This window comes from Montipora capricornis, chromosome 1, assembly GCF_036669925.1.
Source record: "Montipora capricornis isolate CH-2021 chromosome 1, ASM3666992v2, whole genome shotgun sequence".
In the NCBI taxonomy this organism is placed as follows: Eukaryota; Metazoa; Cnidaria; class Anthozoa; order Scleractinia; family Acroporidae; genus Montipora; species Montipora capricornis.
In genome coordinates, this window is record NC_090883.1 from 46,466,682 (window position 1) to 46,489,181 (window position 22,500).

At 36.3% G+C, this 22,500-nt stretch overlaps 3 protein-coding genes across 3 annotated transcripts; all 3 read right to left on the reverse strand.

Moving 5' to 3' along the window:
- Positions 1-2,104: 2,104 nt before the first annotated feature.
- On the reverse strand, positions 2,105-7,660 carry LOC138015561 (adhesion G protein-coupled receptor E2-like). Its single transcript, XM_068862636.1, has 9 exons — positions 7,655-7,660; positions 7,123-7,237; positions 6,492-6,611; positions 6,250-6,369; positions 5,792-5,911; positions 5,525-5,644; positions 5,008-5,127; positions 4,576-4,641; positions 2,105-2,433 (listed from the first exon to the last, which is right to left on the reverse strand). The coding sequence occupies exons 1-9, from the start codon at positions 7,658-7,660 to the stop codon at positions 2,105-2,107; spliced, it is 1,116 nt and encodes a 371-aa protein (XP_068718737.1).
- Positions 7,661-7,849: 189 nt separating this feature from the next.
- On the reverse strand, positions 7,850-9,352 carry LOC138015569 (conjugal transfer protein TraA-like). Its single transcript, XM_068862646.1, has one exon. It carries the CDS (start codon positions 9,350-9,352, stop codon positions 7,850-7,852), a length of 1,503 nt encoding a protein of 500 aa, XP_068718747.1.
- On the reverse strand, positions 9,349-11,553 carry LOC138015576 (uncharacterized). The gene has a single exon (XM_068862659.1). It carries the CDS (start codon positions 11,551-11,553, stop codon positions 9,349-9,351), a length of 2,205 nt encoding a protein of 734 aa, XP_068718760.1.
- Between the last annotated feature and the right edge of the window lie 10,947 nt (positions 11,554-22,500).

Here is a 22,500-nt window from a genome sequence, read left to right on the forward strand (position 1 = left end):
GGCTTCCTGGGAGAATACTCTCTAGACAGTAAAGGAACTTCCGACGTTAAATAACGTGTACCTTATCCTTTACCTATCGTCTAAAGAGTTGATTGCGCCTGTTAACTTATTTGCATTTCACATATCGCTAATTCTTCGTTAATATGAACTTAGTTTTGGAGAGTATTGAGATATTGCAAATTTTTAAAGTTCTCGAACGTTTCTACGAAGTGAGATAGAAAACTTCCAATTCAGTTGGACGGAAATGGTAAGTGCCAGCAAGGAAGGTCTTTGCGAAAGTACTTGAGTAAGCATGGCCTGCTGGTGGACTGTAGGTGTGACCAAGGTTTGAATACGAAGACGTACCAGATGACGCAAGGTTTGAAATGTAAATATCGTGTCCACCTCCAAACGTAGGATCATCTGAATTGCAGTCGTAAATGGAATAGGCTTTTCTCGAACTATATCGGAAATGGTAAAGTGCCGGTTTGTGCCAGTATCGACCCGTTTGTGGCAGCGTTGTCGGCGCCCATCCTGGCTTGTTGCGCAAGGAGAACAAAAAGGCAGTAGCATCGTAATGACGAGAACATCTATGACCTTAATGAATAAAAGGATTCAATTAATCAATCAAACAAACAATCAATAAAGAAACAAACAAATAAATAAAATAAGGGAATGGGTTCCAAGCAAAGGCCTGGCACGCCCTACACGAGTCTCTCTTAAACAGCAGCGTGAACTGGGCCTAAATTTAAGGAGAATCTCGACTTCCACTCCAGAGGATAAAAAGTAAAATTTAATAATAATAATAATAATAATAATAATAATAATAATAATAATAATAATAATAATAATAATAATAATAAAGCTTATTGAAAATCAATCAATAAATACAGAAATTATTAAAAACATAAAAATATTCTGTTCCAATTATAAAAACAGTTCAACGTTGTTTTACATTAAAAACAAAAGTAAAAAAAAAAATGTTATGATTATACAAGTTATTTTAAAAGACTCCTAAGCGGCCTTCACTGTAGCCCAGTTCAATGTTTGCATCTGGATTCAGGTTTGAAGCAGAACGACTGCATCTTATTGCCATAAAACTGAGATTTATTTACTGTAATTTTCACCACAACTGTGGTGGGGGTCGCACAACAGAGCGAGGCTCCAAATTGAGTGCACCCTTTTTACCCTCCCAACCATGATATACCACAGAAGACAGACCACGACACCGGGAACTACATGCCCTACTCTTTACGACAAGTGTGCGGGTTCTTTTACGTCCCACAGGATTATGAACATTGAAGGGTTGTGAGACGGGAGCTCCGGCTTATCGTCCTTATCCGAGAAGACTAGAGGGTCTAACCATTTGCAGATGCAATTACAAAGGAAGCACTTTCTCCTCAGTTATTTAAAGACCCTGAGTGCTGGTCCGGCCGGAGTTGAACTCACGACCTCCCGCGTGACAGCCCGGTGCTCAACCAACTGAGCCACCGGTGCGCGATGATCGTATCAAGGCAAAAGATAAGGTGTATCGCATCCACGCAAGAGTTATACCATATTGTGATTTTCTCTTCTGTGCAAGTAGCTCGGCTAAGCGTTTATATGAGACAGTTGTCTCTTTCCCCATTCCGCACGTTGTTGAAAACACAAGTGGAGTGAATACAGCATATTCGACTTCCCTTATCCTGTCACCATACTCCCTCTTCTTCGCCATGGCATCTCGTGTTGTCAGTTATAGGGTGCTGGGATATTGGTACTTCGGTAGCTCGATGCGTTCGGGTGAAAAACCCTAACTTCAAAAAATGCATCTTGTTGCCGACTCCAGAATCCCTTTTGCTCTAATATCTAACCTTGCATCATCTTGCTTGTTGGCCGTGCGTGGTAGAATGAGTTAATTCGCCTGAAAGTGATTGCAGCTGTGGTTCTTTTTCTACATTTGTACATACTTCTTCCGTGAGCCACTGGGCGGTTATGACCTCATTATGCCTTGCAATTAATAGTCAACCATAGGTGCATGTCATGGCAGGGTCTGTTGAAAAAGCTTTTCCACACTTACAGTGATGGGGTACGTTTTTCATCTGCCATCCATATCGTAAATTGAGTACATCACGAAATTCTCCTTTGTTTAAATGGAAGCCTTAATCCACGACGATGATCCTTTCTCGCCAAGTAGATCCATCATTCTTTGCTTTGGTGGAGATAGACTTTCTCTAATTTCTTGAACCGCACTTTCCGTTTCCTGTTGCTTTTGCCGACGCAAGTGTGTCTTGATTGATTGTGGTTGTGGTTTACTAAATGATTCGCTTTGCTGAACAGTCATATCTTTGAGTGGTTCACTGATCTTTTGTGAGGCATGATATTCTCCACTTGCACTGGTTACTGGGTTAATGATATTTAGACCACCGTGACGAATAGGCAAAGAGAGGTCTCTTTTCATCAGGATTGCATTGACATCTGCCGGTCAATTTAATAATGATAATGTTAATGATAATGATAATGATAATGATAATGATAATGATAATAATGATAATGATAATGATAATGATAATAATAATAATAATAATAATAATAATAAAGAACTTTATTTAAATGTTTAATAATAATAATAATAATAATAATAAAGTTTAATAATAATAATAATAATAATAATAATAATAATAATAATAATAATAATAATAATAATAATAATAATAATAATAATAATAAAACAGTAATAATAAAACAGCAATAATAAAGAACTTTATTTAAATGTTAGTGTTAAGAGTATTTTGTGCTCGAACTGGGGACACTGTACATAAATGAAATGAAATCAACTCATATCAAATCATACGTTGGCTTTTAGCAGAGGTGAATTCTGGATTCACCGGAGAAAAACCTCTTGGCAGCGGGCATCTTGAACAGCTGCACTATTGTTGTAAATAAATAAAGTTTAAAAAAGCTGAAAACACTTTAATTCTTTACGCCCCTTTTCTTGCTTTTCCACCGTACAGAAATTCTAAAAGCTGACGTTTCGAGCGTTAGCCCTTCGTCAGAGCGAATCGAGGAATTGCGAGTTATGTGTAGTTTTTATAGTAGAGTAGGAGCTACGCTATTGGTGTTAACATGGCAACGTGAAAAATAGGAATACATAAGTTAAATGAAAAACGCTCGTTAATACCGTGAGGATTAAGGGTGTCGATTTGGAAGATGAATTTTTGTTCCAGATTCTTGTGGCTTCCTGTCGTACCTTGGTGTAGGGAAAGGCCGCAGATGGCCATGTGTTTTTCGGAGTGGTAAGGGAGATTAAAATGACGATACGACTGGCTTAGATGCACCCTTGTCATTCTTCTCAACATCGCGAAAGTGTTCGCGGAATTGGTCGCCTAGTCGTTATGCAATAAAACAGGTTATGCAATAAAACGTCATTCATTTATTGCATAATCTGTACAAACAGGATCGATCGATGAAAGGTTTTTGCAGAAAAAATTTCTCGAGCATAGCAACGAAGCAGGCGTTATCCTTATTTGGTTAGTGTTTTGTATCATATCTCTTCATTGCAGTCTTTCTCATCTTCTTGAGTGTGGTTTTTGTGAAATATAATCTCTGGTGGTTTCCTCATAGGTCCGCACTATTCAAGTTCATGAAAGTAAAGGAAAAGAACTTCAAAAACATGCATTCACTTTGAACTAAGAAGCTCGTAACGTAATAACAACACTTAAAAAAACCAAACTCATTAAATTTACGCAAGCAACGTCGCTGACTAAAACTAACCTTCCTCAAGTTTTCAAAACTTTCTACCACTACTCGATTAGCGATCTTTTCCAGCCTCGCGGCCCTTTCTCTTTAACGTTTCGTGATGAATTGGAAATAAATGTGCCATTCTTTAGCCGACCTGGAAATTTTTCCCCGGCGTTGTTGTTGCCATAAGATCTTAGCTAAATGCTAGAAGTAAGGCGTGACATATTACAGTCGCGTTACCTGCGCAGTAAAAGTTGCGCACAAACAATTAGCGTGAACGTCCTTAATGCAACTATAACACGTCACAAATATTCAAGAAGGCGGCACCTGTGAAATTTAAAGTTATAAAAACCGATTCTAAAATTTACCTTTTTCGGTTAGAAATGTTGTTTTTTGAGTTTCAGAACAAATTTGATTCCGAACATTATTTGTTAATTTTTCGGTGGGAGTGGAGGTTCCGTTTAAGAATTGCGATTGATTTTCAAAGTATTTTGAGTTACTCACCCCATGATACGCTGACATAGCTCCCGAATATATTCTGGTTTACCTTGATTATGGTAACAGTTGGCCCTTTTCCATCACACAGAGAGTGAAAGGTCGAAGAAGCCCAGCCGTCCCTTGAAGCACGCCAGCAGAGTTTCCAGGAACTATTGCTTTGTGATACTGGCCTCAGCCATTTGCTCAGCTTGACCAGGTACGTTACATTACTTCCAATAATGACAGACTTTACAATCTTTGATGTTAAACGAACAAACCATTCCATTTAGATCACAACCCCCAAGATCCGTGGTACAGCGGATCGTTTTTAACGGATACCATTGGGAGGAAAATTTCACCCGTTTACGATAGCTTGTGAAGGTTTCCAGCTCTCGTTCTTACCATTCTTCTCATAGGATACTTCACCCGTATTGCACAAGGATAACGAGAAGGCATCAACGCGAAACACTAAGGACGGCAGAAAGTTATGTTTTTTTTAGCCTGTGTACGGGGCGTTTGTGCAGACAAGCAAAAACAGAGACTTGATTTAACTGTCAGTGGCGTGATCTTAAACCACGTGACCATTTTCGTGCGCCGTAAACAGGAGGTATTTTTAGGCCCCTGTTCCTGTTGTGTTGGACTTGATTTCCTGATAAAAGAAGCTCCGTTAACCTCGAACATGTGTTTACGTTCCTCTCTAGCAATATAACCGCTTCAACTTCTTTGTTTTTTATCTGTTCCCCTAAAAATCACGTGACGATTGGGCACGCAAAGCGTGCAAAACAAACCTGTCAGCATCAGTCGCGATAATACCTTGATTCGACTGGACTTTACCTGCGCAGTTTCTTCCGTCTCCTCCATATCCCTTTTTGCAAATGCAATTGTAGGATCCTATGGTATTGCAACATCTAGCATTCACGTCACATTCATTTTCACATGAACACTCGTCAATATCTGAAAGAGAATGAAAACAACAAAAAGTGAACTTGAGGACTGCATTTTCTTACCGTTCCAAGCAAAAGAACATAGCGACGACCACGAGATCGACTTATGCAAAAATATCACGTGACAAATGGGCACGCAAGGCGTGCAAAACAAAACTGTCAGCATTAGTCGCGATATTGGGAGTTTATGCAAGGACGTCGACGACGGCTACGAAAACGTTATCTTAAAATATGATAATAATAATCTCGTGATTATTCCAAGTCGTTCGGAAATGTAAGAAATGTATCAAAATCTGAAACGCACGTGCGGGGCGTGCAAACCATTGTTTTGTTTTTCCAATTAAACCTATTCTTTTGTGACGTTCTCGCTATTACTTAAGCTCCCTATTACCTTCATTAGCGATTACCTGTGCAGTTTCCTCCGTCTCCTTCGTATCCCTTTTTGCAAGTGCAATTGAAAGATCCTATCGTATTCACACATTTGGCATTTACGTGACACTCGTTTTCAGATGAACACTCGTCAATGTCTGGAATAAAATCAACACAACAAAGGTAACTCGAGGAATACACTCCAAAGAAAACAACATAGTGACGACATGGGCACGCAAAGCGTGCAAAACAAAACTATCAGCATCAGTCGCGACAATGCCTTCATTTAACTTTTTGGACTTTACCTGTGCAGTTTCTTCCATCTCCTCCATATCCTTTTTTGCAAGTGCAATTATAGGATCCTATGGTATTTGTACAGTTCGCAATCAAGTGACACTCGTTGTGAGATAAACACTCGTCAATGTCTGAAACCAAGTGAAAACAACAAAACGAACTCGAGGACTGAACTTTGAAACTCTTATTTCAGACAAAACAACATAACGCTGACCACCAGGTTGACTTGTGCAAAAACATCACGAGCCACCGCGCACCGTCTCCTGTGGGACGTAAAAGAACCCACACACCATTCGGAAAGAGAAGGGCATTGAGTTACCGGTGTTGCGGTCTGTCCTCTGTGGTGTATCGTGATTGGGAGAGTAAATGCTCGGAGATATTGGATACACGTGACTAAAAGGCACACAAGGCGTGAAAAAAAAATTGTCAGCATCAGTCGCGATAATACCTTTATTAGACTGAAATTTACCTGAGCAGTTTCTTCCGTCTCCTCCATATCCTCTTTTGCAAGTGCAATTGTAAGATCCTATGGTATTCGCACAGATGGCATTCACGTGACACTCGTTTTTAGATGAGCACTCGTCAATGTCTGGAACAAATTGAATACAACTAGGAGAACTCGAGGACTGCACTATCAAACTCTTAGATTTCCAAACAAAAAGTGACTAAACAAAACTGTTAGCATCAGTCGCGATAATATTTGAACTTTACCTGTGCAGTTTTCTCCGGCTCCTTCATATCCATTCTTGCAAGTGCAATTGTAAGATCCTATGGTATTTGTGCATGTGGCATTCACGTGGCACTCGTTTTCAGATGAACACTCGTCAATGTCTGGAAGAAGTTAAATATCGGACAAATCAATAGTCCTTGTCTCGATCTTGCAACAAAATCTTGACTGAGGTCATCAAGGAGAGCCTCTGTCTTGACTGGTTCCTTTCCTGACTGAGTAAATTCATTTTTAGTGACAGGTTTTACGGATCTCGAATCATTAACTTAATTGCCGTGGAAAATTCTATTCGATCCTATTTGTGACGAAGTCCTCAGTTGTCTGCAAGTTGCTGTAGATTAAATTCACTTGATTGATAAGTTTTGAAATACTATCCCTTCGTTTTGGACCAGGTCGTTCCAGATCTTTATGTTTTGCACAAGATTATTTGAACGATAGAAATGAGATGATTTCTTAATTTTCCTATTTTCTTCAGAGGCTAGATATCAGGCTATTTAAATTTAAATAGTAGCACGTTCGATTCTTTGGCATCAGTCAAATTATTCGAGGAGTTACTTGGCTAAAACCAACTAACAGAATATTTTATAAGGCTCAAATTGCCACGTGGGATCTTACCGTTTTCGCAGTCTGGTCCGGTGAATCCTGCTTTGCAGACACACTTGTAGCTGTTCTCTTCGTACAAAGGCAGACACGTTCCATTGTTCTTACAAGGCCAACCACTACATGACGACTATAAAGAATTGAACTAGATTTATGTGATGTAATAATAGACGTGCGTGGAATGTAAGGCTAAATCTCGATTTTTATGGGTTTGTCTAAAGCCTATGTCAAAAGTACGGCTATGCGATGACTTCATACGCCCTTGTTAACGCAGCGAAACCTTCATCTTCCAATTCAAGAACTCATTTGATAAGGGATACTGATTAAAGCCGGTAGAGGCAACAAAGTGATATTCGTTGTTGTACAATAAGCTGAGATTTTTATATCTCGGCGACAACCAGCGACGGTGGTGGTGTGCTACGTTCTTTGTGGCACTACTCGCATGTACGCAATGCGTACCTATTTTTTAATGTCCAGGATTGCGATACTTCATAGGATTGTTTTCATGCACATCGCAACTACGGGTGCTGTGATGGTCAAAACTCACACTCATGATTCAGGGGCTATAATCGCACAAAAAAACTGCCAATTGGAGGGGTAGAATCGCACTGCCACGAGTAGGGGTCAAATAGCACTGCCATTGTAGGGCTTAAATCGCACAAAACTCCCACGAGTAGGGGGATAAACGTAAAGAATATTCAATCGAGCCCCATTTGGGGGCATAATTGCATTAAAAATAAAATTAGTTAAAATGAATGGTCAATTCTTCAATCAACTGTTTTTTTTTCTCACTGATCTGTTCAAGAGCGGCTTCTTTATCATTGTTAGCATATCTTGCCATTGTCTTATATCTTTTTCCCAAGATTTTATTGTCGAAATAGAAAAACTTGTCATTTTCATTGTCTTTGATTTTTATTTTGTCATCTAATTTGGCAATTCGCTCTTCCAACTGTTTTTGATTTTCTATCTCCACTTTAAACACGACCTTTTTTGGTTTCAAAGGATTTGCTTTTACATTTAGCAATAATTTGCCATATTTTTCTGCATATTCTTGTATGTAAGCATTTTCTATTTTTTCCAAACTTTTCTTGTCGTTTGTTGGAGCTTTGACCACGAGCTCAATCACAGGCTTTTTCTTCCTGTATTTATATATTTGGCTTTTGCTGTCCTTCAAATGACTACTAAATCGTGTTGCCAGGTCCTCGCATGTTGATCCAATGTAAACCTTATCATCAACCAGCACCTTGTATATTTTGCCTTCAGAATACAGACTGTTAAATTTGGCATTGGTTAATTCTAATACTGGCATATCACGAATTTTGTATTTGTAGTTCAAATCTTTGTTGACAAGATGAATGTATTTGAATTTAGTGGTTCTGCTCAAAGCAGTATACAATAATTTTTTGTCCATTTTTTCCACATCATAAATATTGTAAGGTTCATTGATATCTGCTCCTTGGCATTTATGTACAGTTACACAAAAACTTGGAATGAAACACTGAGAAAATGTTTTCATGTCGAACTCCTTGCCATCAATCCATATTGAGTCTTCCGAAATACTTTCAATCGTAAATTCCATTGTATTGAATATTTCACGATCTTTTAAATTTTCAGTTGCAATTACAGGCATGTCAACACACACTTTGTATTCTTCTTTCTTGTCATTGTATTTGAACACAACATTTTCATGTTTTTTGCCTTCCACAAACTTATCACAACAACGCGTATTGACTTCAATTCTGGTTTTGTTCAAATAACATATATTTTTGTATAATTCAGTGACAGGAGAAAAGTTTTTTGCTAATTTACCTTTTTTCAAAAACTGGTCAAGTACAGTGTGTGTTTTTTTGTCATAGCGGGAAGAACCTTCAATGTATTCCATTGTTACAATTTTTGGGCACATTTGTCTGACAGACATTGATCTTAGATAGTCATAACTTATTCTGCTCCCTGATTCGACAGGAGAACATTGATTTGGATCGCCAAACATGTAAACCTTGATGCCATACAACACAAAGGCTTTGTAAATCAGCGTTATCCATTTGTTTGGTACCATTGAAAATTCTTCGATAAATATGGTTTTGTTTTCTAAGCTTTTAAGATTCGTTTCTGATGAAAAACCGTTCCATTCACAAAAATAAGAATCAAAAGTGTGACAAATAGCGTCAGGATCAATTTCGTTTTTTTCTGCACATATTTTAATTTCTTCAACAAATGACTGAAAGTTTTTGTTTCTTCTACTCATCTTAACCGGTAATCCTTTAAACGGTCCACTAGAAACGCATCCCATTTTCTCAATCTGTCTTTGACATTTTGGACGGCTTTATTTGTGAAACTTAACACAATCGGCTTATCGGTTTTTATTACCATTTTGCACATTTTGGTTGTTTTGCCAGAACCAGCTTGACCATTATAAATACAACCTTTGCCTTTTTCTGCTTTGTAACATTCAAAATCCATGTTTTCTCTGTAATGACGCTCAAAATAGCACAAAGGAGTGTCTGTTATGTATGCTTTACCAATGTTTTTTACATCAAACACAACATCCTTTTTATTTTTCAACGCAGGTCTTGGATTGGTGATGAATATGCCATCTGTATTGTAAGCATACAACGCACTCTTTTCACCATAGCATTTGCGTATCAGCTTCAAACATTCCAATATTGCCTGAGAAACGACAAATCTGTTTACACTTGTATGGTCTGAAAACATTCGTTCGCATTTTTGTTCTTTAATCAAGTAGATTTCATTGAAGCTGTCAATTATGATATTGCGCCCGTCCTTGATGCCTTGTGTCCAACAAGCCATTGCTGTATCATACTCAACACATGTAAAACCTGAGTTAATCCTGTTGTATTTTCTTCCAAGATCACCAATGAAACTGTTTGCCAATTGTTTGGCTTTGTCTTCAGGAAATGTTTCAAACACATATTTCAAAAATGGCTTGAATGTACTTGGCTTGAGAGCTTTATTGGAAACAATCTTGTATTTGATTTGCTTTTCAGACATTGTTAGTTCATCGACCAAATATGACACCAAATCTCCACTGTAAAACCCAGCTTCGATTTTTAAAGGTGTGTCATAATTATACAACACAGTTTCTTCAATATAAAATTCGCCACATTTTCTAAGATCGCTTCTGCAATGAAACGGTTCTACTACGTCATGTATGCTATAAACAGGAATTGCTGTTCCATTGTTGAGCAAAACATTCGGATACGATTTGGATATGTCAATGTTGACCACATCATCTGGAATATCTTCTGTTGTACACCATTGTAACGCTCTTGGATAATAATCATCAAGCATTTCACGAGTTTGCACATTATACGTAGATGTAGGTAAATAACCACACAATTGTTTGAATAAGGCAGAAGCCAATCCCGTGAAAGTTTGATTAACCCATATAAAATCATGAGTCTTGTACAAACTATGCAATTTATCGCAAATTGATTTCCTGTTGTCGTATTCGTCGTTCAAGAGAAACATGTTGTTCCGGTGATCTATGAAACCATCTAATATCCCATTGTTGTTCCAATGCAAGTACTCCACATAATAACAAGTGGAATGTATGTATGCATCAATGGCCTCCATCATTTTAACATCTTCGGGCAAAACGATAATGTTGTCTTTTTTATCTAATTCGTATATATCATCTAACCTGTCCAGTTTATGCACAAATTCGTGTTTTCTGGACCATTTCATTTCAGTCATGTATTTTAACAAGTCATTGCAGCCTCCTTGGTTTGCTTTGGCTGCTGTGAGTTTCAATTTTTCGTCTGTAATGGGATAACAATGATGGTCTTTGACAATGTAGACCAGTGAAACATCACAATTGTGCTTATTAGTATGTGATTTGAATTTCCTGTATGTGCTATCATAAGCATGAATAGACACATTTGAATGGCAACTCTTGGCCCAATCGATCAATTCTTTTGTTGTCATTCTTGGTGGATCCGCACAATATTTGAAGATCTCATTTTTCAATTTTTTATAATCATATGTTTTAAAACCTCTTTTGCCGCGAACCTGATCCCAAACATAATCAATCACACAACTGTCTGAACCATACGATTTTGGTTTTCTTTGTTTGCTCAACAAATATGACTCTAATTTCAAACCAGCCATAAAATGATGAGCAAAAAATTGCGGGTTGTGTGTTATTACTTTGCCTCCAATTCTGGTTATCACTTCGGCTGACAAAGGCTCGAAGTTGTTTTCCAATAATGTGTACATGAAAAATTTGTACATGTCTTTGAGACTCAACTCAGGTACATCCATTTGAAATGGACCAAATGTTTTATTTGTGATCCCTCCGTGCATCAGATTTTTGATTGTGAGAAATACTGTGACAGAAACACGCTCACGTCTTCCTCCCATTTTATTGATCCGCTGTTCAAACAATGTCGCAAATGACGAGCTTTTTCTCACAAATGGACCAGCCATACTGATTTCTTGTCTTCTGTATTTACTAAGTGAAGCATTTTTTTTGTCATACACTATTTTTTCCCTCATACTATTGCTTGAGATATTTTTTCTCATATATAATAACTATAGATAATATTTCTTTAAGTCAAAATTGGGTGCGTTTGAAGTTGAACACATACCGGAGTATGTATTTAACTGTGTCAAAGATAAGTGAACAAATTATTTATTGCTGTTTTCATGTTAGTCATAAATATAACCCGTATTATATGTAAAAGCATTTTTGAAATGTTTCTTTGTTTTAAGATGACAATGTTTTCCAGCAAGAGAGTAGTTTTTGCCATTGTTGCATATTTCGCAGTACCATTCTTTGTGCAACATGTAGTCGGTTTTCTTTTTTCTTCTTTCTTCATCAGTGTAAAATCTTGGACGGCCGAATTGCTTTTGATCTTTCATATAATATACCTATATATTTTATTTTTATATGGTTTCAATCAGAATCATCTTCAGAATCATCTTCAGAATCATCTTCAGATTCATCTTCAGATTTATTTGGTTTGTATTTGCTGAAAGCTTGTTTTATCTGTTGCAACATGTCGTCGTTTATGTCATCGGGATCCATTACAAAGATTTTTTTTCCATCTGTTACCATGACCATTAATTTTTTATTGAAATGCACCAATTTCAATTTAACGGGTGGATGAATGACAGACAACACATCGGAATAAATCAAATCTTCCAAAAAGACTTTCAACGAAGGATCACGAATTACATGGGACATTAAAGCATTGAATAATGATTTTGAGTTCATACTATATGTTTAGATTTTATTCTTATATATTTTGCGCTTGTATCAATTTCAATGGTGCCAAAAAATCACGGTATCTTTGAAACTCTCTGAACAAAAAATCCATTTTGGAATCAATTATTTGAAACATTTTGTCGATTTCTTTCTTTGGTCCTCCTGTTTCCAATGCTTTCAACAATAATGGCAACCCTTTGGAATTAACATAATGCATGTAATCCGCGTTTCTCACTATTATATCGCAAATCATTTCTGTGACTACTTTTCTTACAGCCATTGTTTCTACTATTTGGCTTCCTCTGAATGTCATATACTAATTGTTTACATTTCTTTTCAACAAATTGTTTTTATAATTCTTCATCATTGTCAGACGACTCAGATTCTTGCGAACTTGAGCAACTTTCTTCAGATATACTTTCTTGCGATGGCGTCCAATCGGAATCTGAACCAGAGTCTTGATCGCTTTCATAATAAAAACCAAACTTTTCTTCATTTTCAAACTTGTCCATATAATATAAGTATATATTTTTATTTTTTTATAAGTATTTATGCGCGTTTGTTTCACCACAATTCATATGTTTTCAATGTCTTTCAATGGTATCCAACTGTTGAATTCATCACTGTATCCCTTCCATTTTACCAAAGCTTGTTTCTTTTTATAGTCCCTCCGAATTACTTTGTCAATACGGAAAATATCCTGCTTTGCTTTTAATAATTCAGGTTCATAAAAACTCCCTTGAATATCTTCACCTCTGAGATCTTTTAGTTTGTATGTTATTGGATCAGTGTATTGGATCTTATCAACTGTAAACACTTCTTCGGTCCAGTTTGGAGTATAACCCTTGTCGAACACATTCCGTTTATACTTGGATATTCGAACCTGGTCACCTGTTTTGAATTTAGGTTTTTGTTTTAATGGCTCCATATCACCATATAGATTGAAGTAAACGGTTCCTTCATTGCTCTTTTTGCTAGCTTCAACGGGTGTCATCTTTATGCTTGAATGTTTTGTGTTGTTGTACTGTTTCACTAGTTTGGACAGCATATCGAGATACATTGTATTACCTTGAACTGTGAACTGCTTCCACATTTTGGACTTGATTGTTCTATTCCATCTTTCGACCACTGAGGATTTCTCCTCATTTTCAGTGGAGTACATATGTATCCCATTTTTGTCTAACAAGTCCTTCAAGTGTTTGTTATAGAACTCCTTTCCCTTATCAACCCATAAATACTGTGGTCTTCTGCCTTCCCTGAATATTGTTTTAAATGCTTCAGTGACAGATTCACCTTTCTTGTCCTTCAATGGGACAATCCAACCGTATTTGCTGAAAACATCAATGACCATGAGAAGATACCGATAACCTTTATTCCATTTGCTAAACTGTTGCATTTCAACTAGATCACTTGCCCATATTTCATCAATATGATTTACGATTACACGCCGCCGAGTAAAGTTGCGCCTTATAGATGCATGTAATTCATCTGCTAATTTTTCTTGCCAGTTACCCGACGGCTTTTTCCGTTTTTTGAAACTCCAAGACCTAGTTTCTGCTTTGTATTGACAACATTTCTTGCCAACCAATGCCCCCATTGTCTTTCATTATACGGTACGTTGTCTAAAGCTTGAACCATTTTCCTATCTGCTTTGTTTTTACATTTCCTATCATCCTTGCAGACGGAATAATCAACATCGTGTTGCATTGCTATTGCATCAGTTTTGCCAGTGGGCATATCATATATTTCCAATATTTGACCAGTTTTTGGGTCATACTTCAGTTGATTTTCTAAATCATTATAAGGTCCTGTGTAATGATGCCCAGGTAATGTCCATCCGCCTTTTGGTTTCGGCAATTTACCAATAGCTTTGTGAATGTCAACAGCACCGCCATCAAGATCTTTTCTGTTTGTCGTGTATTTTTTATTTGGTCTTATTTTTGTTGACAATTGATTGAGAGCTTCTGATCCCACTTTATGAAGTAGAGGATTCATTTTTCTCAAACCATAATCGATTGCTTTTTTCTGCAATTTTGGGTCTCTCATTAATTCGGAACCATAATATCTTCCCATTTCAACTGCTTTTTTGCCAAGATAAGGTACTCCTTTTGTTAGGAACAATTCAGTTCCTGCATTAGCCATATCACTGAGTAAGCCCGCTCCCAACGGGCTGTTTAGTTTCCCTGTTTTTTAACAAATTTGGTCTTTGTAATACCACATTCAGCACAAGTGCAAAAGAACATTAGTCTACCATTTTTAGCTGTTTTGTAACCTGAAGGTTCAACACATTCAGTCACTTTCTTTTGTTTAACACAATATGATTTCATAATACATATAAGTTAGATATTTCTGAAATAATATTCGATAAATCTCTCATTTTTCATTGTATCATTTATGTCGAATACTTGTAATAAATCATAATACGAATTACCCTTATTCATTTCATTCAGAAAGTATAAACAGAAATACCCACAAGTTGTTGTTTGTATGTTTTGTATCTGATTGTTTTGATGTAACAAAGTCAGATTTTTCCTTTTGGCATGACTCACAATCTCTTGAAAAGGTGGCATACCAAACGAATCAAAATAATTTATCACATTATCCTTAACATAAGTGGCTACCCAGTGAGATCCTGACATATAAGCTGGTTCTAGATTGTAGATGAATAACGCCTGTTTATGGTTATGTGGAACTTTTTCATCTCTTGACAGTACATCATTGATTGGTATGTTTAAATATTTACACCATTTTTTCAGATCGTGATTGGACATAGGTATGTTTTTATGAAATTTTGGTTTCACAATATTGCCCCCAAAATGGGTATGCCATTGAATGGACTGTTTTTTCCCAATAGTAACCCTTGTCCTTTTTTGGTCGAGGATGTTTTTTTTTTTCTACCATTACCAGTCACATATGGCGGATAACTATAAAATGGAGGGGGCATTCCCATTCTAGGTGCACCTGTACCATCCTTTTTCGATGAAGGTGGTCTACCTACCCTCGGTGCTCCTCTTCCCGTTAGCTTTTTGACAAGATTCAAAGCCAAAGGTATGCCAATGCTAGCTAACAAAGTGCCTAAAAATCCACCTGATTGTGTTTTAGTCGGTGTTATTTTAACGCCAGATCCTGTTTGAGCCGCATTCATTATGTCTCTTTGCTGTTTTGTAGTGAACATGTTCAGATATGGCATTAGTTTATTGATCGCATTGAAAGGTATCATCATGGGTAATGGCATAGCACCACCTTTTTGACCAGATCCTAACAATTTTTTAGCTCCGGCTTCTGCTAAACCACCAAGAGCACTCAACCCAAGGGTTTTACCAATTGCTGGAAGAGCTCTCATACCAAGTGACAATACGGTGCTCAAAAGACTTCCGCCTACTTGTTTTCTGATATTGGTCTTAGCAAGCTTAATGTCCATTCCTTTGTTCAATTGTCGATTTTTTTGCAATCGTTTTTTCACCATTGCTGGAACATAAAGAGTGTCGTTTCCATTAAGAGAATCATTTGTCAGTCTTAGAACAATTGTTTCCCTTTTATGGTAAGCATTACTCAGATTTCTTTTTTGATTATCTGACAGTCTTACGTTTATTTGATGAAGTTCAGTCATATAATATATGTTACATAATTCCAGTCACAAAACATATACAAATAAATATGTGTCATTCATGGGATTAAACTATAACCAATTCATTACCCACCTTGTCAATAACAACCGACTCTTCGTACAATACAACTGCATGGACATTGAAATCTGCTGCACTATTGGCACTTATTTTATACCTGAAAATCAACTGTTTAGGGTCTCTTGTTACTTTCTCTGCCTGATATGACAGATCGAAATAGATTAGTGGATACAGGCTGTTATAATTAGCAAGATTCAACTGGGTTCCGGTGTTGTAATCATTTTTTCGCATTGCATAAGACATCAGATCATTGAATATTCTCACTTTGCTTTCACTGTCATATTCTGTTTCTGGGTAGAAAACACCATTGCCATATTCGAGTCTGCATGTTGTTAAATAACTGTTTGCGTTTGCTTCATTCAGTTTGAAGGTATCAAGTATATATGGATTTTGAGTTGCAACTCTGGTTTTAGCCCGTTGTAGATAAACAAAAATTGCTTTGACATTGTCAATACTGGAAGAAATCTGAAAAAAACCACTGACTCTAGCAGGTGCTGACACTGCATATAGTTCACGCTGATATGTCCATTTGTGTTCTTTCATGAAAGAGCTTACAAATTTGTCGTACATACTGTCTTTTGGTGTTAATTTTGGAACCCATAGTAGAAATCTGTTAATCACAACTCTTCCGGCATCTGCTGCTGCTGCCCTATTGATGAGTTCATTGTCGTTCTGGAGATTCAAATTGAATTGTAACTGCATAGGAACCAACATTTTATCCTGCAACTCTTCAAAAAAACTGTAACGATTGAGAGGTATGATCAAATTCACATCTTTTGCTCCTCCTGTTCCATCATTATTGGTAGCTTGTGTAAGCACTCTTCTAGATTCATATCCTGAATTAGTATTGGCTGTCGTACCATCTGTGTCTAAATACCAAAAACTGTTTTTACCGACTGATCTGCTGTAATCATCAGAATATTCCAACAGATTCTTCACAAAAGTGACCTTATGTAGATTGTCAGTATCATAAACAATTTTCCCAGCACTTTTAATCATCATATGTGCAATCAATGAATGAGATCCGTTTATCACCGTTATTCTATCGGCTGCTGCATAACCAGCTCCATCTGCTATTTTTTGTAACTGGAATTGAACCTCGAAATAAGCATTGTACCAATCATAGAAAGAACTCCGGTCGTTGATGGTGAATCTATAACCGTTCTTTTCTTGATGTTGATTATTTCCAGGGGCTCTAATTACATCATCAAGTTGGAAACGCACCAACTCATTTCTTTGCAATAATTCACTTGTTCTAAAAGCCATTTATACTATTGTATTATATAATTAATATACATTAAATTTTGAAATATTGTTTGTATAATTTACCATATTGTGATTTGTTAATTGTTGTCATTTTCAATAATGTGTCCAATATAGAAACACCCATATTTCGCATGTCCATGCTTGTATTGCCAGCCAATATCTCACCAATGATCAAATCCAATTTTTTTATGAGTTCTTTCGGTTTGTTAAAAAATATCACATTGCCACCTTTTTGTTTTTTCCTACCAGAACCTTCCATTGTTGTCATTTTGTTTTGATAATGTTTTATGTATTCATTCAGAGTTTTCATAGCGCGATCCACTCTTTTGTTTTCCTCTTGCCTATCAGCTTCCGTTATATTCCCACTTTTGTATTGCTTTGTAACGTTTCCTTTGTAGGCTTTCAATTGATTTCTTTTAAATTTAGCCGCATTGACAATCTTATTGAGATATTTTTTGTTTTTTCGTTCAGTCATTTCTTGTTGATTTATTACCTTTTCAACAGAATCATAATTTGGTATACCAAGATCACCTAATATCTCATTTTCCATATCTTCTTCATCCATTCCATAATCTATCTCATCGTCGTCATCATACTCTGGTGGTAATTCTGGTTCTTCAGGAAAGTACTTAGGATCAACATACATCTCTTTTTTTCCTTCCAGAAGATCTTGTAAAGATTCTTCATATGTTGGTGGTTTTGGCACCAGTTGTTTTTCTTGCTGTGGCAAAACAGGTTGTTCAAATAGATCGTCTAAACCCATGTCTGGAACTTCATCCTCTATATCAATGCCGTAATCAGGAACTTCTCCTTTCTTCAGTGGTCGTTTTTTCCTTGGCAACCTTAAAGCCTGATTACTATCAATAACATCATCTAATTTGCTTGTGATTGGTTGGAATACTTTTGAAAATCCCTGTTGACTGGTCTTCTGATCGATATCATGTTTTGTAATTACATTATGGACATAATTGATCTTGTCCCCTAATTCAGATTTACTCTTTGCGAGTTCTTTCCACTTAAGTAAACTCATTTATTGTTATATTGTTACGTTACATAAAATGGAAATTCATATGTAAAAAATAGCGTTTTACACCGTGTTGAACACCATGTTGAACACCATGTTTAACTACATCATTTTATCGAAACAATGTAACGATTTAATATAAATGAAGATACCTAATTATGATACTGGCGACGATGTTGTCACAAACTTCACACAACTACATGATTTTATGCCTGATCGATGCTTCCGCATGCTCATTTGTGGACCCTCTGGTTCGGGAAAAACAAACACACTGATGCATATGATTCACAATCTGTTGTATTTTGATAAAATATACCTTTATGCAAAAAACTTAGAGCAGTCAAAGTATCGGAATCTCCTGAAAGAGTTCGAACCATGGAGTGAAGAAGCTGGTTATGATATCATTGAAGCAAGCAATGATAAAATAATTCCTGTAAAAAATCTCAATGGTGACAATCAAAAAATTGTGATATTCGACGATTTTGTATGTGATAAAAACCAAAAACCATTAGTTGACTATTTTATACAGGGGAGACATAAAAACTGCTGCGCCATATATTTGAGTCAAAGCTACTATAAGACACCAAAAGATATTAGATTAAACTGCTCACATTTTGCCATTTATGATTTTCCGAGTACTAATGAAAAAAGTCTCATATGTCGTGAAAACAATGTCTCAAAACAATTATACGAGAGAGCAACCAGAGACCCTTTTAGTTTTATATATATTGACAAACCCAAGAAACAAGTAAAGAAGAATTTCGATGAAAAAATATAACCCATATGTATATGAGTTATTCAAATGGTAAATTACCTGACGACACATTTTCACATGAAAAAGTTGTTGAAATAGTAAAAGGATTGCCTGGTGTTGGTTTTAAACTTACTGATGACGGCGATTATGATATGCAGAATAAAAAACTGAGAAATTTAGATTCACCTCAAACGAATGACGATGCAACCACTAAGAGGTATGTTGATTCGGAAGTTTCTAAGACATTAAAATTGGACGGAAGCAATGCAATGACTGGAGCCCTCAATATGGATAACAGACGGGTTGAAAATATCGCTCCTGCTAGACATGGTCACAGTGATGCTGTAAGTAGTTTGCATCTACATAGCTTTTATTTTGAATTAAATACAAACGACGGAAAGATAGAAGCCCAAAATCCGATCGACATGAAAAATAAAAGAATCCTCGGAGTGAAAGACCCGATACTACATTCAGATGCTTCTAATAAATTTTACGTTGACAGCTCTTTTAATTTTAAAGCTGACAAAACGGAGCTGGCTAATTATTTGAAAAAAGATGGAAGTATTTCCGTAACTGGTAATTTTGACTTTGGAAATAATAAAATCAGCAATCTTGCTGAAGGCACTGGCAATTCTGACGCTGTTACAAAACACCAATTACAAACTGGTTTATCAACCAAACCCAATACAAATCAGGTTGTGCTCCGTGATGGTACGCAAGCAATGACTGGAAATTTGAATATAAACAACAACAAGATCATCAATCTTGCTGATCCGACAGGTGTAAATGATGCCACAGGAAAAGGTTACGTTGATCGATTATTTTTAGATTCACTTCGTTTAGACGGATCCTCTAAAATGACTGGAAATTTGGATATGTCTTTGAATAAAATAATAAATTGCGGACAACCAACCGGTGCTAGAGATGTGACAAACAAATCTTATGTCGATTCCGAGGTTGGAAAAACATTGAAATTGGATGGAAGCGGTGTAATGACTTCTGTTCTAGACATGAACAATCAACGAATAATAAATCTCGGAAACGCCACACATAATCAAGATGCCATCACTTTGAAGCAAGTGAATGACGGTATTGCAACTGTTTCTACCGAAAACAATGAATATACAGACGAACAAATAGAAAAAAACAAGAAATATGTAGACGACGAAATAGTGAAGAGTCACATAACTACTCACACAAACAGAGAAAATGTGCTGAAATATGCTATGGATGATGGGGAATTTACAGAAGATTATGGAATACAGGATGCCACTTTAACCAACTATAATGACTCACCACATAAAAACAACAAAAAAGCATTTTCATTCAATGTTCAAAAGGCAGCAGATGGTTCCAGTCTGTTTAAAGGACGATTCGATTTTAATCTATTCAAACTGATACGTGACAATTATAGCGATAAATATACTGTGTGTTTAGAAATATATTTCCTGAGAACCGGTTTCGATGTGGAGTTTAATTCATTGCAGGTTACTTTTGAAAAAAGAAACATGAACACTGATAGAACCACTACGGTCAAAACCAACAGAGATTATAAATATTATCGCTTTATCATGAACTTATCACCAGATGGTTCTTCACCAACTATCGAAAGACGGTTATATGTAACTGTTCAAGCAAATTATGACAATAGAAGCCCAACTCTTTTACCATTGTATGCCCTGATTTACGGTATAAAAGGCGAAGCAAAAAACAACCTTGATTTCACAATTTATGATTACAATTTGGCTTATGAGATTGTAAATGATCAATTTTTAATGCATGTGCCAATCAACATGAATGGCAATAAAATTTTAGGGTTATTTGATAAGATATTACCGTCTTACGCCTATGGAACCACTTCAGAATCATCACTAGGTTGCGATTTTGATATTTCTAGAACAGTACCTCTAACATTTACTAAAATTTATATTGATAAAATAAAAATTTATGCTAAAAAAAATTATCCATCAGAGTCGAATCACGATATAACTTTTTATGGAGACGCTAGTGTATTTTATGACATAGATTTTTCAACAAGCAAAATACTTACTGTCAATATCAATCGATATTTTGAAAACATAACAAACATACGAATAAATTTTGATGATGACGATGGGGATGGCGTAAGATCTTATGTTTACATGATACATTACAAAACATTACTGATTAATTGAATTATATACTGCAACAGTATATGACATTGTATGTAAAAAATTTAGATGGTACACATCTTCTTGACGACAATGGTGACAGAATTGAATACACCATTGACTATCACTCTGATGATGATTTTACCTATCAAGCTCAAGCTCAACTTTCAGTAAATGATGATGGACATATAGAAACTGACAAAAATCTCGTCGTTAAGGCTGCTACGGAAGATAACCACGTTGTCATAAAAAAACAACTCGATTTGAAGTTAGACAGATCGACTTTTATTATTTCGAACAGTCTACCTGGTATACCAGTGTTAGACAAAATCAGCATTGCATTAATTCCAGCTTTATCAGTAGTCACAGCCGATTCAAATGATAGAGTTAGTTCATGGATTGATCCTGTGAATAATATCGATTTTTCACAACAAACCAATTCAAAAAAGCCTCTTCTTCTGAGGGATTCATTGAAAAAACGTTTTTTCATACGTTTCGATGGTAGTGATGACTATTTGGAAAAAAAATCATTTGATGTTTCTGAAATAGCGGGTAGTTCTGGTAACACATGTACAGTAATGTTGATCGTCAAAACAGAATCGATAGCTGACCAATCACAATTTCAATGGGGGCGTGGAGCCATCAGATTCCGTGTGCATTTACCATGGGGAGACGGCACAGTCTATATCGATTTTGGTTCAATATCGGATGGTAGACTCGAAGTTCTTTCTTTGCCGAATCTCACAGGTAATATCGAGGTGTGGACGATCCGTGTTAATCAGACAAATATGGAACTTTTTAGAGGTGTTTCAACAGTGACTCCGATTAAAACAGAAACAATTTCTGCTACTCTTACAGGTTCAGCACAAGAAATATTCATTGGATGTCAGGTTCATGATAATGGCGTTGCTATAAAGTTCTGTAAAATGGATTTATATGCTTTTGCCGTTTGGGCTAAATCTCTGTCTGATGATGAATTGAAAAATATGTTCAGATTCATTCAAAATCATTTCGATTTGTGATGTGGATTTTCAAAATATATAACTCAATATATATGTATATCGACAATTTATTACGATTTGTGGAATATAGTTTTCAAGAAGCAAAAGAAAAACATCCATGCATTAATGACAAAATATTAAAATCAGCACTTGTTTATCAATACCTGCACTGTTTCTATTTTAAAAGAGACATGTCTATGAATGAGATTCTTGAACTCAATGATGGTGAAATTGGTCTTCTTGGACCAGGTAGTGGCTGTCTGACATGGTTACTTGAAAAGATCT